The 17,143-nt window shown below is 43.5% G+C and overlaps 1 protein-coding gene and 1 non-coding gene across 2 annotated transcripts; both read left to right on the forward strand.

Moving 5' to 3' along the window:
- The first annotated feature begins 9 nt into the window (after window positions 1-9).
- Window positions 10-17,123, forward strand: PTCD3 (pentatricopeptide repeat domain 3). Its single transcript, XM_059845391.1, has 24 exons — window positions 10-145; window positions 1,797-1,846; window positions 2,509-2,548; window positions 3,486-3,531; window positions 4,207-4,275; window positions 4,720-4,824; window positions 5,206-5,329; window positions 5,977-6,095; window positions 6,498-6,571; window positions 6,886-6,973; window positions 7,058-7,118; window positions 7,401-7,483; window positions 8,122-8,266; window positions 8,873-8,923; window positions 9,799-9,882; window positions 10,797-10,825; window positions 11,102-11,205; window positions 11,852-11,930; window positions 12,020-12,110; window positions 12,768-12,853; window positions 13,677-13,825; window positions 14,670-14,711; window positions 15,590-15,748; window positions 16,457-17,123. Exons 1-24 carry the CDS (start codon window positions 54-56, stop codon window positions 16,533-16,535), a joined length of 2,049 nt encoding a protein of 682 aa, XP_059701374.1. The 5' UTR covers window positions 10-53; the 3' UTR covers window positions 16,536-17,123.
- LOC132327021 (small nucleolar RNA SNORD94) lies at window positions 7,192-7,333 on the forward strand. The gene has a single exon (XR_009486420.1). It is a non-coding gene; the product is annotated as a small nucleolar RNA SNORD94 (small nucleolar RNA).
- Window positions 17,124-17,143: the final 20 nt, after the last annotated feature.

Consider the following 17,143-nt stretch of genomic DNA (forward strand, 5'->3'; position numbering starts at 1 on the left):
CCCCCGCTGGCGGAGTGGTGCCGCCCGCCTTCCCAGAGGCCAGCGCGGGGGCCATGGCGGCGCGGCGTGTTGGGGGCGGCTGCTGGCAGCGGGCGCTGTGGCTGGGCCGGCGGTGCCGCCTCCCGGGCGGGCGGGAGAGCTACCGGTGAGGGGCTGCCGGGAGGGAAGGGACGGGTGGCGGAGACAGCACCGGGGAGGAATCGACGAACGGGCGGTGCTGGGTGTGTGGAGAGCGAGGCGGGAAGGGCTGCGCAGGCGCAGTGCGTGGTGGATCGGCGTGGTCCGGGCGGCGTGGTGGGAGGGAGTGCCTTTTATGGGGTTTTTATCGGCTTTTGAACGCCTTTCCCGGGATCTTGCCTTGTTTGAGGCGGCTCGTAGCCTCCCCGGGAGAGAGTTCGGGCGTCTAAGCGATTCCTAGAGCTGAGTCTCACGAAAAAGCGGATGAGCGCTTCGCTACGGAGGCTGAGGAAACTGGGGCTGGTCAGCCTGGAGAAAGGAATTTTCCGTATAGACCCCAAAACTGTGTTCCGGTATCTGAAGGGGGCCTGCCAAGAAGCCAAGGTGGGACTTTTGGTCAGGAATTGTAGTGACAGGAGTAACAATGAATAATGAGTCCACATCGAGATAGGAGAAGTTTAGATTAGTTATTGGGAAAAAAAAATTTATTGTAGAAGTGGTGAGGCACTGTCACAGTTTGCTCGGCGAAGTTGTGGATGCCCCAACCCTGTCAATGTTCGAGGGCTGATTGGATGGAGCTTGGAGCAGCCTGGTGTGTGGAAGGTGTCCCTTCCCAGCAGACGGAGAACAAGATCTTAAAGGTCCCTTCCAACACCTTAACACTCCATGACTCTATGCAATGGTTTTATTTAGAGACTGTGTCACATGAAAAGATCCGACTTCACTGGGTAATCGTTACTCATTTTTGGGGTGGCAAAATCATACTTAATCAGTTTCTGAGACTTCCCTGCTGCAGCTGGAATTGTGCAGTGCCACGGTAAGGCACAGAGCTGTGACTGCACCTGAACAGCCTCTCCCTCAGGGTCAAGGTCAGTGTGGAGGCACTGAAGGCCAGGGTTGCAGTAGAGCTTTACTGTCAGGTTGCTTCATGAGCAAAAGGAGTACAAGCATTTTAACATAAGCCTTAGTATTTAAAGCAGTAAAATGTGAACAGTGGTGAGCAAGACTTGAAGCAGTGAGTACAAAGCAGCTGCTTTGTGGTACTCAGCAAAGTGAGTCCATGTGTCTGTGTGTGCTGCAGCTGTGGTTTTGTGAGGAGCTTCTGCACCTCTGTAGAGACATCTGGGCATCTGCAGTTCACCAGGGCTGATTCACCTGCATCATTACTCTGGGTTTTCTCCTTCTGTGAATACTACTCATATCTAAAGTTGTTTGGTTTTTGGGGTTTTTTTTTAAGTGCTGTTTTCAGATTGATCCTGTCACTAAACCATAAGAAGTCCTTTCTGATTTATATTTGCGATTTTCTTTCTAAGATGCACTAGTTTGTGAAAATTACTTTATTAATATTATACCCCAATATTAAGTAATCACAGATTTTTTTTTTGTAGTAAAATTTTTCACATGCAACCTCTTTTCTCTTGAAATGCGGGCCTTAAGCATCAAATATAAGTGTTATGGTAATAATTTGGAGTTAATAGTGCAACATTGCCAGTTACTCTAATGCACTCCAGTTCCCTCTAATGTTTCAGTTAGTTCTAACCTGTAGTATAGAATTTCATTATTCTACTTTTGCTATATTGCTGTGACTGCCATAAATTCAAACCCCTGGTTGTTTACAGGAGCTCTTCAAGTAGTCCTGCTCTGGGGAAGACTGTGGACAATTCACAAGGTAAGATGGCTTTGTTACTGGTTCCTTGCAGATGTTTTTTTAATCTCCAAACAACACAGTGTATCAGGAGATAAAGATGATGTAAACACTCTCTTTGCTTTCCTTGGATTTTCTCTCTCCCTGTCTTCATTGTGCTAAGTTTCCTGGACTAACTTGCTTCCTTACCTCATCACCAGTCAGCTCCATGCTCCAAGAACATGAACTGAGTTGTGCAGCTCCATGAGCCTATGTTAGACTGTGGTTTTAAAAATCCTTATTTTAGTACTTTCAGCTGGATCAGCTCAACTCATCAGTTCTTGTAGAATGTAGAATTGCTGGGATTGGAAAAGACCTCTGAGTTAGTGGAGTGCAGCTCTTAACCCAGTGCTGCCAAAGCACTTCCAAACCATGTCCGTAAGTGCCACATCAACATTCTTAAATCCCTCCAGGGATGGTGAATCCACCACTCTCCTGTTCCAGTGCTTGACAAGCCTTTCAGTGAAGAAATTTTTTCCTAATACCCAATCCAAACTGCCTGGTGCAACTTGAGGCCATTTGCACTTGTCTTATCACTTGGGAGAAGAATTGACCCCCCCCCCCCCCCTTGCTGCAACTTATGGGGTCAAAATTTTCTTTGGGCATCTCTTTGTTTCTAATGACCATTTTAATATTATTTCTCACAGTAACTCAAGAGGAAATTGTGCTCCCCCGAAGAAAAACATGGTGAGTGTTTACTTTTGGAATTTTCACTTGGAAAAAAACTAGTGTGAACAGCTAAATGTAGTCTGTCCACCAAAACTGAAAAAGAAAATTGAAGTTCCTGTATTCCTTGATGCAGTGTCCCACTAGGGAGTCTCCTGCTCATTTGGAGCTCTGTGAATATTCTTGATTCTTACTCTCTCTGCAGATTATGCAGACTGCATTCCTGACATTTCTTTTAAAAGCACTTACAACAACTGCATTTTTAAGCATGGTTCTATTTCTTTGTAAAACATCACATTTGCTAAAGATCTGTAAAACCAAGTTCATTTGGCTGTTTGCATGTGAATGGGTTTCTTCAGCAAAATAAAACTTGATTGTTGATGACTGACTGAATAAATGCTTAGAAACCACACAGCTGATCAAAACCTGTTTTGTTGGGAGCACTTAAGATGGAATTGCATGACTGTACAGCAAAAATTAAGTTTATGGTCAAATGGTGTCAGCATGTAAACCTTAAGTAAGGCCACCTTCACCTAAACACTTTCACTGGCCTTTCCTTGTTTGCTAGAAACAACCAAAGTGTTAAGGTTCCACAGGCACAGGTGTCCTAAGATACTTGGTTTTGGTTAGGTTTATTTCTTCTTGCAAAGACATGTCTTCTAGAGTGACTTAATATATGACTTAATATATTTATCCCTTGGAGATGCTCAGAAAAGCTGATGCTTTTCTGGTTTTCCTCAAAATCTTTTTTTTTTCCTGGGGTTGTTTAAGAACTGAAACCATTTTTGCATTTTTTTTCTTTGTGAGAAATGCTGTTTTCTTAGTGCAGCAGAAACATTATTTACTGGAGCTGAAAATCCTTGTGGGTTAGGATAATCCTGTGCTTCTTCTCCAAACAATGTAATGCACAACACTCAAAGTCTGCAGCTGAGAATTAATCCAACTCCTTTGTGCTTAGGGATAAGCTTGCCGTGCTCCAGACCTTGGCCTCTACTGTCAACAGGGTGAGTGGTTCTGTGGGCCGTGGAGGTGGGTCAGGGTGTCCGTTCTGTGCAACACCCTTGTGCTCAGGAGGCCTTTCATTTCTACTTTGGCCATAAATGAGAGATGAGACTCTCACATAGGGTTTTCCCTTTGGCTCAGGGTGTTTTGCTGTGTCTTTAAAGTCTCATTCATGTGCTAAGAGAGAGCTGCAGTTACCAGAGAAAGCAGTAGTGCTTTGGTAAAGCCTTCACTAACATAGGGAGCAAGTAAAGGCTTTAAAAAGTGCAATGAGTGTCTGCTCTTGCTGGGCAAAACCTGGAAATGCTGTGATGCTGTTCTTAAATCCCATCTAACTTGAATTCTCGGAGTTGAATCAAAACTTGCCAAGTCCCATCAGCTTCCCAAGACTGTTACATTTGGGGTCCTACTTTGGAGGGCACTTCCTGCTTGATACATTATAGGCAGGACCCTTTTGTCACCATATTAGCCTGCAAGTGTGTGTGTAAAATGGCAATATTTTTTAAGCTATTTCCAAACAGGCCAAGCCTTTTTGAACAGGAGGAGCTTCTGTAAAATGTGCACTACTGAAGGTTATGATGGAAGGATTCCTTATGCCTTAAATTCCATGAGGCAGTGTGTTGTGGTTGTGTGCACATAACTATAACCTTCTCATTGCTGGGCTCTTCTTTCTACAGGATCCTACTGCTGCACATTACATGTTCCAGGATGACCCTTTCCTGATCCCAAGAAATGCAGCTAATTCTGTAGGTATTTCCTTTCACATCCTTGATAGCTTCCCTCCTGCCTTTGTCTAGGCTGTGAATACTCCTACCTAACTGAAGCCTGATTTTGATTACAAAAGAAAATGAGGTATCAGATTGCTTTCAGAATTTTCTCTTCTCTCTAAAATGAGATGGTTTTGAGCTTGAGGTAGTAGTGCAGCATTTCAGATGGCTGAACTGTGTCCCTTGACTAAGTAACAAGGAAGTAGAATACAATGGCATTTAAAGAATAGAGGTTCTTATACTGGCATGAATACCAGAATGTTTGTCTGAAACGTTGTCCCTGTGATTCTAGTAAGTTGAAAATTATGCATGAGTTTAATTTGATCCCATCAGAATATTCACTGTTAAATAAAATGTTTCTTCTAATTCTCAGCCTTGTAATTTGTGTATTTCTCCATCTTGTTCTGTCTCATTTCTATGCAGCGTCTGTATTCCTTGTCAAAGGAGTCCGGGAGAAATGCTGCAAAATACATCATAAAGAACTTTCCTCAGTATTTTGACAAGACTTTTGCAGAGCCCAATGTACCAGTAAGCTTTTTGTTCTTTATTCTCATTGTCTTTGTGCTTTGTCACTGAAATCTACTGTTGGACTGGTCCAACTAAGAAGAAAGGATTAAAACTTTTAAACTGTTTGGCAGACCGTATGAACACAGTACTGTATTTCCATTATGTTTTTGTAGTGGACATTTTTCTTCGGGAATTCAGTATCATATCAGGTTCTTGAGATAAAAGTAAGAAAAGCAGTGTTTTTTAGGTGTTGCTGCCTGGCACAAAGTGAGGGATGAGGATGTGTGTGGTCCTTCATCACCAAAAGGACTGCTGTTAGGCTACAAGCAGTGTATTGGGTGAAGAGTAAGGATATGTAGAGAAGGTTTAAACTTGTGACCAACTTCCACTGTTTGCTTTTAGTGCCTGATGCCTGAGACCCTCACCCCTCAGACTGAAGGAGTGAGTGAGGAAGCTCTGAGGGAGCGCATCCATCTCAGAATGGTGAAGGAGTCTGTGGACATGTTTGATCAGCTTCTTCAGGCAGGTATGTCTACCTGCCAGGTCCTGTGGAAGAACTCTACTTAAATTGTGCCAAAAATACTTCAGTAGCTGCCACAGGCTATGGAGACAATTTTGTGACCGTTGCTTCTTTTGCAGCTGACTCTGGTCTGGTGAAGTGGAATTCTCTAGAATCTTAGCCACTGCTTGTCTGACATGTCACTGTGGTGATAGGAGAACAATTGGCTTCTTGAAGAGGAAGCAGATTAAATACTTTTGTTGATTCAAAATCAACAAATCATGTTCATCGAAAGTGAAACATGCAGTGTTCTTCACAGCAGGGTGTATCCTAGGAAGAGTTATGAAAAGCACTAGAAATTTGAGATGCTGTGTTGAGCTTGTGCTGTTTCACAGTTCTGGCTGAGAGGTGTCACTTCCTTCTCCTACTTGATCAGGAAAACTCTACCCTTTCAGTGGCTTCAGTAGAAAAACATACTCTAGTTCGGTGCTAAAATTGTTTCCTGTGATGACTGGGTTTGTGGCAGTACTGATGTCACAGCAGGGTTAGGAACTTGCTAGAAAATGTCTTTGTTTTGGAAGAGAGCAAAGTGGTGTTCAGAGGTTTTCTATATGGCTGTAGAATGGTTGAGCTCTTTGCTTTCTCTGACTGTCATAAATTCTCATTTTCTAAAGGTACCCCTGTGTCTCTGGAGACCACAAACAGCCTTTTAGATTTGCTATGCTTCTATGGAGATGGTGAACCTACTCCTGAAAAAGAGCAGGAAGAAAAAGAGGGTTTGGAAGAACCAAGGGTATGGAAAACTTGTTGATCTCTATTTATTTGTTTCATGCATATTGGGAGTATATTGAGGTGACATCAAGATTTTTGTACTGTCTGCGTGGGAGATGCCATGAGCTGGATCAGATACAGTCAACATTCCCAGGAGATACTTCTGTTAAAAAAATCTATGACTGACCTAGTAGCCACAGTAGTTTGTGTAAAGATGTTAATATATTTAATAACATAAACATTATTTTCAATCTAGCTATTGCTTCCTGAATGTTATGATAGAAATTATTCCCATTATATATAACCCATTAAAAAACACCTTTGGTCCATGTTGCTGAACTTCAGTTTTGTTAGCAAGTCATGTTATTTGATGTTAAATCATAATTTAACTCTGAGAAACTTCTTTTTGCAAAAATCTCTCCAGGTGGATGCTTCAGAACAGAAAGCTCCAAAGAGACAATTTCAAAGAGGATCACAGTCATCTAGCCCCAGATGGAGGTATAGAAAATGTTGCCTATATTCCCATATTCCATGGGTTGTACACTTGTCTTGTTGTTATAGAACAGACCTAAGTCTTTTAGCAGCACATACTCACACGTGTTACTTTTTAAATAAACCTGTGTTTGCTGATCTTTTAAAGTGCTCATGGAAATCTGGCAGGTGATTGTAGAATAGTTTCAAGTATCACAAATGTGATATGTGAATGGCAGTCTTTGGGGGTACAGTCCATATTTTGTTATGCATGTTGAATCCTTCTCCTAAGAGTATCTTTTATTTGGTTCTTTAACATTTATCTTGTTCACTGGTTCTAGGGAGAACAACCATGCTGAAAGGATATTTAAGATAATGCCAGAGAGGAATGCACACTCCTATTGCGCAATGATCCGTGGGATGGTGAAGGTAAAGTCATTCTTCAGTGCTGGGGGATTTTTTCAGCTTTTGAAATCTCACATACTCAGAGATGGTTTGTTTTAATTTTTGCAGCACGGGGCTTATTCTAAAGCTTATGACACATACATAGACTTGCTGAATGAAAGGCACAAGGGTGAGTGTCTCCTAGCTGTGCTTTGTGGTGTCCTGAGTAGAGGAAGCCCCTGTTGGGCACAGAGTGTTTGTTCATGGCAGTGATGATTGGCGCAGGGGTACGGACCTCAGCTGGATCATGGGAGCTGAATGCAAACTGGGAATTCCAGTGCAGCTGGCGTGTGGCTGGCTCACTGGAAACAGGTTTGCATGAGACTTTGCCAGAAACTGAGCCATGCTAGAACAAACTGTTTCCTGTAGGCTATAAACTGTCATTTTAAATGGATTATCTTACATTTTCCAGCTGATGTACACACCTTCAATGCACTGATCAGAGCAGTCCCATATCTGAAGGAGAAGTTTGTAGAAAGATGGGAATTAGCCAAGGTGAGGAGGGTAGAACAAAAGAGGTGGGGAAGTGGTAAGAGTGGGCTGTTTTACTACTAAAGAGTCTGCCTTATTAGTAAAATTTTGCTAGTTGTTGGAAGATCAAAAGCAAGAACTTTGTCCCCAGATACTAATCTCTGCTGTAAAGGAAGTACAGTAGTTTAAACCGAAAAGGTAGCTATGGAGGAATGGCAAATGTAAAAAATCCAACCTTGCCTTGTGAGAACATACCTGATCCAGGAACTGCCTGGATAGAAAGTAATTGGGGAAATTACTTCTGGGAGATAAAATAAATGAACAATTTTAGATTAAAACTGAATTTTAATTCATGGTGTTGTGACAGAAATAGAATTTTGAGTTTTAATGACACATCAGTAAGGGAAAATATTATGTAACTGTAAAAATTTTCCATAATGTTCTAGAGACAGTTCTCCAGGATTTATTCTGATGTAATGTAGCCTTGGGTTTTGGTCATTAAAAATTAGGTAGTACTGATTAAATACTCAGTTAAAGCAGAATAGTTCACTTGAAGGGGGTGAGAAGGCTTAGGTTGAGGAAATGTATGTATAACCCACCTGAAAGCTGAACTGTGATCCATAACATGTGAAGTACTAAGGATTTGGGAATTTTGTTTTAAGGACTTCCTGACTCACATGGCTCAACAGAAAGTGCAACCAACTCTGCTAACTTTTAATTCTCTACTGAAGAGCCTGAGAAGATGTGGTGGTGTGGGCAGAACTATGTCTTTATTTGTATTAAAGGAAATGGAAGCACTTGATATAGGTAAGAGAACCAGAGTATTTATTATATGCAGTGATTATGATATTCCAGTGCCACCTTCAGAACAGAACAGTTAACACAGGAGTTCAGCACCACACAAAGTGGTGGTCATTCCCTGACTCCAGGGGAGGTGTACTTCCCAAGCCTCCTGAGCCAGTTCAGGTCTATAGATCTACATCTCTACAGAAAAAAAGCTTTTCATCTAGATGATGATGTTTTTTTTCCAAATAAGTATTGCAGAAACAGAGAATATCTCTAGAATTGATGTCCCGTGGGCTGTGCTTTGTCCCCATAAAGTGCTTGTTGATAGGCTAAAGATCATTCATGAGCAAAAGGAAAACTAGCTGTGAAGTATATCTGATTTTAATTTAGAGCAGGGAAGCTTGACTTCTCCTCCATAGATACAGGATGCCCCAACTGGTGGTCCAGTGTTGTATATCAGCTCTCCCAGGCGTGTGTAGTGAGCTCTGGTCCAGCATTAGGGTGGGTGGGGAGAGATCTTAGTAAATTCATGCATGCTGCTTGACTGGAGGAGCAGACTGTGAATTGGAGCAGTTGCACAAAGCTCACCAGGAGTGTTGCAGTGACTGCAATGTTTTTGCTTTCCAGAGCCCAGCCTTGCATCCTATGATCATCTGCTCTCCTTGTATTACAAAGGCGGTACGTGCACCATCGGCTTGGCCACGAACGTGCCTCGTGTAGCAGCTGCTCTGATGCTTTTCACATGTGATGGGTGAAAGGAGTTCACTTATGGATTGAAAGACAGCCTTTAATGGGTGTGATCTTAGTGTTCCCTGTGCTGCCTGATTCTGCTTAGGTGAAAAAAAAGGATAGCCTCATACAGGGAGTAAATGCTACTCAGTCACTGTGGAGGCTGGGTCTCACCACAGGGTGTGATTTCATATTGTGCCACTCACAAGGAGTTTGTTTTCCTGCAACAGTTCTACTGTGCATTAGAGTTGTCATGGAAGGCAGCTGTGTTAGAAGACAGGAACCCAACTGTTTAGGATCCCATGCCCACAGACTTTTGGCTATAGGAAGAGAATAGGCAAAGTAGCCATAACTGCAGTCCTTGTGTTTTAAGAAATGTAAAGGAATTGCTCTGGAGTCTCTCTAGGTTTGGTTCTGGAGTTTGGGGGTTTGTTTAGTTTTGGTTTTCCCCCTTTTAAATTTTTGTTAGTTTGCTTATATATAACTATATATTTATATAATGTACTTTTAAAGTATATTATATAAAGTATACTTTGCTTTTTCTAGTGCAATCTTCTAACAGACAGACTTCCAGGCCTGTTTGATTCCTTGTTAGAAAGCACTTCTGTCTTTCTGAATCTGCCCTCCTGATGTGGAAATCTGGCAATAGCAGGGCAAATTTTAGAGCAAATTAAATTGCAGCTGGTGTGGAGCACCACAGAAGTTACATTTGTTTGAAATGATGTTGCTTGTTCCCAATTTCATATTGTATTTGCAGACTGATGCTCTTCACAAAGAAGTGCTTGGCACAGCTGAGATGTGATGTTTGTCTCTTTGTCCCACAGTTGATGCTCAGTCATCAGACATTATCTCTGAGGTGTTAAATGAGGTTGAAAAGCGAAGTTTCACTGCTCAGGACCCTGATGATGGTAAGGATTTCAAGCTTGAGTGAAAAGATACCTGTGAATGTCAGGTAGTTTTACTAGGCTGGGATAAATACATGCTGCTTGCTTCTCTCGGTCCCTGCTGATATTTCTGGAGAAAAAGGGCAAATTCCAGTGTTGGGTATTGTGCTGTGCATTGCTGCACTGGCTTGTGTGTGAAAGTAGGTGTGTAGCTTCTGTGAATGAGCATTTTAAATCCATGTGATAAAAAATTCTAGGGTTATTTACAAGAGCAGTTTGATGAAATTATGCACATCAGGTGAATGGCAGGTTTTTGTTATAAGTGTGGTGTGAGTTTTCCTATTTTAGTTCTTCCTAATCCTGTTCAGAAAATTTCATTAAATAAAACTTCTTGGGGAACTGGAGTGTGGGTCTGTAGGAGGGGAATATCCTGAACTTCCCATGTGTTACTGGCTCTTTCTGCCATCTGTATGTCCACAGCTTTGCCCTGGCAAGTTCATAAACCTTTCTGTAGGTTTGGAGGCAGATGCAGATTCCATCTGAAGATGGGTTTTGCAAAGAGAGGGCTCCAGACAATGTGGTGTTAATGGAGTGTTGAAAGCCACTCTTCATCAGCTTCCTTTTTTGTCTTTGGAGGGATTCCTGGAAATAGTCAGAATGTTGTACCCCTCCTTCCTTTGCTTCTGTCTTGCTAGATGTGTTAAACTGTTTTTTTCTATGCTCTGAGTTGTTGCTAGAAGTGTATAAAAATCCCCACCCAACTCATGCCAGCCAAAGACTACCAAGAAGGCAAAGAGCTCTGCTATATTGTCAAACTGAGCTGCAGACTGAGTTTCTAATTGAACATACCTCATCCATCCTTTGGGAGGGTGGGTTAATGAGCTGGTTTGTCTCCTTGGAAGCTTGAAGTTAACAGAGTTTGGTTTGTTCCCTTTCAGCCAACTTCTTTAACACCGCCATGCAAGTGGTAAGTGCCTCTTCCTTGCCATCACAATTCCTTTGAGCTTCTCCACCTGTTGGAGAATTGCCTGTGAGTTTACATCCTGTCATACAAGGTTTAGCTTTCAGTGTCTCCCATTTTCATCTGTGCTCATCACCTCCTTCTTTCTGACATAATTCTGCAGTTCTTTGCTTGACCTCTCCCTAACTGGTAATTTGCATAACTGTGATAAGTGTATGTACCTCTGTGACTCTTGTGAGTTGCATTTGGTAACAGTTTCCAAATCTGACTGGTTTATTGCAGTGCTGTGATCTCAAGGATATCAAGCTTGCCTATCAGTTAAATAAGGCCCTAGAGAAGGGAGACAACTGGAAATTCTTGGATGTGGATCGGTCAAACAGCTACTGGTGAGTGAAGTGGAGGTTGTATTCAGCATCTTTTCCGGTGTTGTCAGCTTCAGTACAAACTAGGATTCAGACATTGAGCCACCAGCTGGTTGTTGTGTGTTCAGTTTGTGGCCTGTGAACTGAAATCCAGTGTCTTGGAGCATCAGTTTATCTCAACACCCACCCAACAACTAGAACAACCAGTTGTGGGTTCTACCATTTTGTTGTGTCCCCTGGATGGCAGCTTTGGAGGTAACACCAAAACAGCATCATTTCTTTGTGTAGGGATGTTTTCCTAGTCAGTGCACTGGATCAAGGACTCAGGCTTGTCTTGTGAACTTGCATAAGTAACAAGGTTAATTTAGTTCAGTTTATATCCAAAAGTTGCATTTGAGACAGATTCAGGTACCTTAAAACTGGCATCAGGCAGGAAGATTGTTTTTTCAATATATTTTAAAACAGAGTGGTCTGATTAGTTCTGCCAATAATCTACTGTCAGCATTAAGCTGTTGTAAGAAACACTGCTGCTCTTCTGATTGCATGGAGTGTGGCAGTGAAATGTTCTTGATGTGCAATATAAATCTGATCAGCACACCATCATTTGCTGGTACTTACATAGTTTGCTTGATCTAATCATCACTGAATTAGGATGTTTTTTTCTCTCTAGGTCAAAATTCTTTTCATTGTTGTGCATGATGGAACAAATTGAGGTGGTGTTGAAGTGGTACAAAGAAATGTCATCTTCAGTAAGTGTGCACCATGGTAGGAGCTGCAGCTTTTCCATGGAGAAATGGAGCAGTCACAGGTGACTGAAATGATTCTCTTCCTTCATCAGCTCTTCTATCCATCTCCTAAAAATATATTGGACCTCCTTCAAGCACTGGATGCAGCCAACCAGTTGGAAGTGATCCCTTCAGTCTGGGAAGGTCAGTGATGGCCACATGGCTTCATAGGCAGTTTGTCTGACAAATGCCAGGAGCAGTGCAAAGTTGGAGCTAGTTTGGAAACTTCCCATTCTTGGAGTAGCTGTGATAAGGTGCCACGCTTGCCTGTGGTATTAAATCACCAGGACCTTCTGCAGATCCTTGGTTAAGATTTAATCTAGCCTCCCAAAAAATAATGAGTCACTCCTTAATCCTCAGCAGATGGTGATGGTGGGTTCTGGCTGTGGGGGGGGTTGTGGGCCTCACTGCCCAGCAGCAGTTCAGGTCCATGTTCCCCCTGAGGGCTGGTAATTGATGTTACAGACAGTGCTCTGTGTGATGTTCCTTCCCTGATCTGTGACAGGGTCATCACCACCACCAGGCTGGCCAGTGCAGGGGACCTTGAGGGCCATTATCTAGGGGAGTAGTTGGGCTGTCACCCAGAAATCTTGAGACCAGCAGGGAAGGTTAGAAGAAACCAGATTAGTTTGTGTGTTTGGTGCACAGGATCTGATAATGAGGGGAAAGAAAGGGAACTAAATGTGACCTGCTCAGTCACAGAGAGTGGTTCTGCCTTGTTAAATTGTGCTGACCATATTGCCAGGATTTGGGAACAGGGATACTGGTCACACCTACCAACTTGTGTCTCTTTCTAAACAGATGTGAAACAGCTGGGGTTTAGCAGGAGACAAGACCTGTTGGAAGAGTTCTTGTCTTTGATGAGCAGGGACCAGCACCCCAGTGAGGTAAGGAAGCTGATAACACCCATGAACAGCCACTTGCTGGCTCCTCTCCTGTGAGATGGTGGAGGGAACTGGACAGTAAAAGGGCAGAGCTCAAGCTCAGTTACCATTTCCCATTAAAGGCAGGTGTTCAGCCATCCCTGGGAAAGCCAGGCTCCTGGAAAGCTCATGTAGAACAGTTACTTGGGAACTCAAACACCATCACTCCAAATGTATCCCCCATTCCTCCTTTCCCCAGCTTTATCTGATGAGCATGGCATCCTGTGGTCTGAAATATTCCTTGGGCATTTAGGGCCAGCTATCCCAGAGGTGTCCCCTCCCAACTCCTTGTTGGGCCCCACACCTTGTGCACCCCCAGCCCACTCCCTGGTGGGGGAGCTTTGATGCTCTTTAAGCACTGCCCAGCAATAACAAAAATATCCCTGTGTTACCAACATCCTTCCCATCTTAAATACAGAACACAGTCCACAGGATCCCTTCTTACCGGGGTTTGGAGAAGTAATGCAGCCCAACCAGCCATGTCTCAGGGGAAGCACATGGCAGAATCCAGGGATTTTTGCCAAGGATTTCATTGCAGTAGTTGCTTTCTCAAGCTGAAGGGTGTTGAAGGTGAATACAGCTGTCCCTGCAAAGCCACCTTGGAGCTTGCCTAGTGGAGACAGCCGTCCTGACAGAAGTGACAGATTTGTCTCCCAGTGTAGCAGCTGTTAATTCACAAATATAAATCACATACAGAGCAAACCTACAGGAGCTGCAGGAGAAATTGCCCTGAAAAGCTTCTGTTAATTTCAGAGGTTTTGTTCTTCACAGCACAATGTTTTCACAGATTCAGCTGGCATTTGCCAAGTGTGCTGAAGAAATCAAAGCTGTCCATGAGCCTGCTGGGCCAGGGCAGGTCCCGCTGGAGTGGACAGGGAGTGCTCTGGGCCATGTCGTGGTGCTGTTTTCCAGGGTTGGGAGAACCCAGGATGCCTGGTATGTGTGGGCTCTCTGAGCTCTGGGCTTGCTGACACTGCAACTCAAGGCTTAATCACAAATAGCAAAAACTAATGACCTATGTCTTGGAATGCCAGTGCAGACAAAGGGAGGGGATAAAGCCTGCAGGGAGTGTGATAGGTTTTTTCCCTTGTTATTGTTCCTTCTTGACACCAAGTTACAGTTGTCTGTCTTAAAAATGGTTTAGAAACTAATGTAGTATCTGGTGTAGAGCTTTGTACAGCTGCTTATGGCAAGGTGTGGTCTGACAATCACTTCCCTGAGTGCCAACAACTTGCCATTTTTGATTTTTAGAACTCTTTGGAATTCAAATTGATAAAGAGATTAATTAATTTAATAATTTTTTAATTAGCAGCAGTCCTAATTAAAACTCTAAATAGGCTATTTTTAGAACTCTGATAGCTAGTATTTACTGTCCTACATGCTCTAAACTTGAAATACAGGTTACAATATCTAGCCTCTGATTTAAGGTTTTGAGCTATTTTCTGTTAACTACAGATGTTCAGGGTACAGTGAGTCATTTGAAACAAAGAAGTAGCAACAAAGGAGTCTTTAAAATACTAAAACTATGTAGTAATTTAAAATTGCTACCAGCTACACTTACCATTTTCTGCAGAGTTTAAGATACTTTGTGTTAAACTAATCAGTGAAGATAGCTGGTACAGATTGCATTTGCAAGGATACAGCATGAGATCCATGAGGAAGATTGTTTCATGAATTTAAAACACCTGTGTTTCAGTGGAGGCTCATCCAAGAGGTTAAATATCTGTCTGCTCCTGTTATGTGTCATTTTAAAATTATTCTTTTGTTTTCTTTTGAACAGGAACATGATGGAGCATTTCCAGAAAATCAATAGGATTCCCACGTAAGTATTTTTAGGTTCTTCAGTTACTGAGTCTCCCCTTTGGCTGAGATCCTCAGGGATGAAGGAATAGTTTGGGATGGAAGGGACTTTTAAAGGTCAAGTAGTCCAATCTCCAGTTGTAACTGATAGTAGTGGTCCATTTATTTCCAGAACATGAATGTGTGTCTGTCCCTGTGAGTGTGGCTGTTTGTTTATCCAGTGGAAATATTCCAAGAGCTTTCTGTCTTGAAATATGTTTCAAACATGTTGAAAGTGCAAAGTGGAAGGGAGTGAAGTGGTTGCTGTCTGAAGCTCTGGGCCATGGAGAGCAGTGCCACTGATGAACTCAGCTGTGTAAAATCAGTCTGAGCAGGACTCACAAACATCTGGTTTCCCACGTGCTCAGAAATATTCCAGTATGCTCTTAATCAAGCACAGGTGTTTCAGAGGTGCCTGGATTTCTGAAGACAAGTTTACCAAGTCAAATGCTAAATCATAGGTGGTTCCCTGTTAGGCTACAGCAGCTTGCTTGCCTCAGGATTCTGGAGGAGGGAATTCTTTGAAGTAGAACACAACTTCTAAGGAATAGTAATGGGTTTTGTTTGGGTGGGGGTTTTTTTAAATAAAGTTGGAGCTTGCCCCAGTGAACACCATGAGGATGTGTGGTACCAAAGGCTACACAGCTGGTGGCACTCTGTGCCTGCTCTCTTCTGCTGGGACAGAAGTTCCCAAACTTACCACATAGCCTTCCCTCTGTACCAGAGGTGAGGTTCCTGGCAGAGCAGAGATGAACTGGTAGATCTGAGAATGTCACCTTCTCTCCCTCTCTAAAGCATGGGCTGTAGATTAAGGGGCGCCTCTCCTGTGACCCTGAGAACAGTTCCCATTTGCCTTTGCAGTGACCAAGTGATGGATGAGTTCTTGAACTGTGCTAAGCAAACTAATTGCCCAGATGAGGCAATTAAGATGGTAAAGCTGGCAGCATCCCTTGGGCTTCCTTTATCTCAAAGGCTGAAAAGCAGAACAGAGGAGGAATTTGAACTCTCTGAAACACAGAAGTAAGTTGGAATGTTTCATGTTCCTGCTGAAGGGGTACAGTAGACAGGGGCTTGGAGGGGCAGTGCCTTTGGAAAGGCTTCTCTGACAAGGGAGCAGACAACTGGCTTCAGGAATGTTGTGCTGGTGTGTTGACTCCAGGACTGAAATGGCTCCTCATTTTTGATTCCATGCTGTATCCGTCCCACCTAGGTGAGGAGAGAATTTTCCATGGCGGGGTTAGCTCTATCCACTGCTCAGTCCTGCCATTGCCTTCCTTTCCTGGAATCTTTTCCTAGCTAGGTCTGGCTGCCTGAAGACACTGCTTCAGCCCAGTAGAAGCAGGGGGTGGTACAGGATGGCCCTGCATGTGGCTGCCAGGTTCTGAGGCTTGTGGTCACCTCTCACTGCACTGCTGTAGCCAAGCCCAGATGATCCTCAAATGATGATCAGGGCTTGAGGGACCACAGTTTGGAGCCAGATGTGCTCCAAGGGAATAAATACAAGCCCAGCACCCCTGACAGCTGGCTCACCACTTGGAGGGGGGCTGAAGGAGTTGGCTTTCCCAAGAGGATGTGCTTCCACCGAAAGCTGGATGCACTTGTCCTTTGAGGACAGTAGGCATTCATTAGACAGCCCATAATGTTCTCTGTGTTTGCCTTGTGTTTGGGGATCTTTTTTCAAGAACAAGTCACACAGGTGACTGATGACTGATCTGTTTGACATCACAGGAAGGCACTGGAGAGTATCAAGTGGGATGGTGACAGCAGCGATAGTGACAGTGACAGTAGTGACAGCGACCGTGAGTAGCTGTCCCTCTTCCCTTCCTCTTGGGAAAACTGGGAGCAACTGTTGCCACAATACCAGGCTTTGGAAGGAGTGGAATTACTGAAGGAATGGCTTCTGGGAGGTGCTGCAGCACTGATGAACGCTCTGAGTGTTCTGACACTGGACCTGCTTGGCAAGACACGGTCCTCATGTCCCAGCTGGAAGCTGTTAAATCTTCTTGGTAATGTGGGACACAGTGTGGGCTGCCCCAGGTCTCCTCCCCAGCACCCCCTGCAAGAGCTGGCTCCTGATAAACAGCATCACTGAGGGTGGAGGTGTGCTGTGCAGCCTGGAGGCTGCTCAGGCAGGCAAAAGACTTCCACAGCTCCAGCAAGACTTCTCATGGGCCTCCTGTCACTCGACCCTGCACCAGATGTAACTCCTTTCCATCTAACTTTGCTGAACTACTTAAATACCGAGTTTACTCTGTATATAAACACTGAAGTAATGCAATACCCAGCACCTGTGCTGTTCTCATCCTTTTGGTGTTTTGGGACAGGTGTTGGAGTCTAGATGTAAATTACACTTTGTACAGCTGGAAACTGTCTCTAATAAATGACTGACCTTAAAGCTGGCTGTAGTCTGATAAT

Source organism: Haemorhous mexicanus, chromosome 4 (assembly GCF_027477595.1).
Source record: "Haemorhous mexicanus isolate bHaeMex1 chromosome 4, bHaeMex1.pri, whole genome shotgun sequence".
In the NCBI taxonomy this organism is placed as follows: Eukaryota; Metazoa; Chordata; class Aves; order Passeriformes; family Fringillidae; genus Haemorhous; species Haemorhous mexicanus.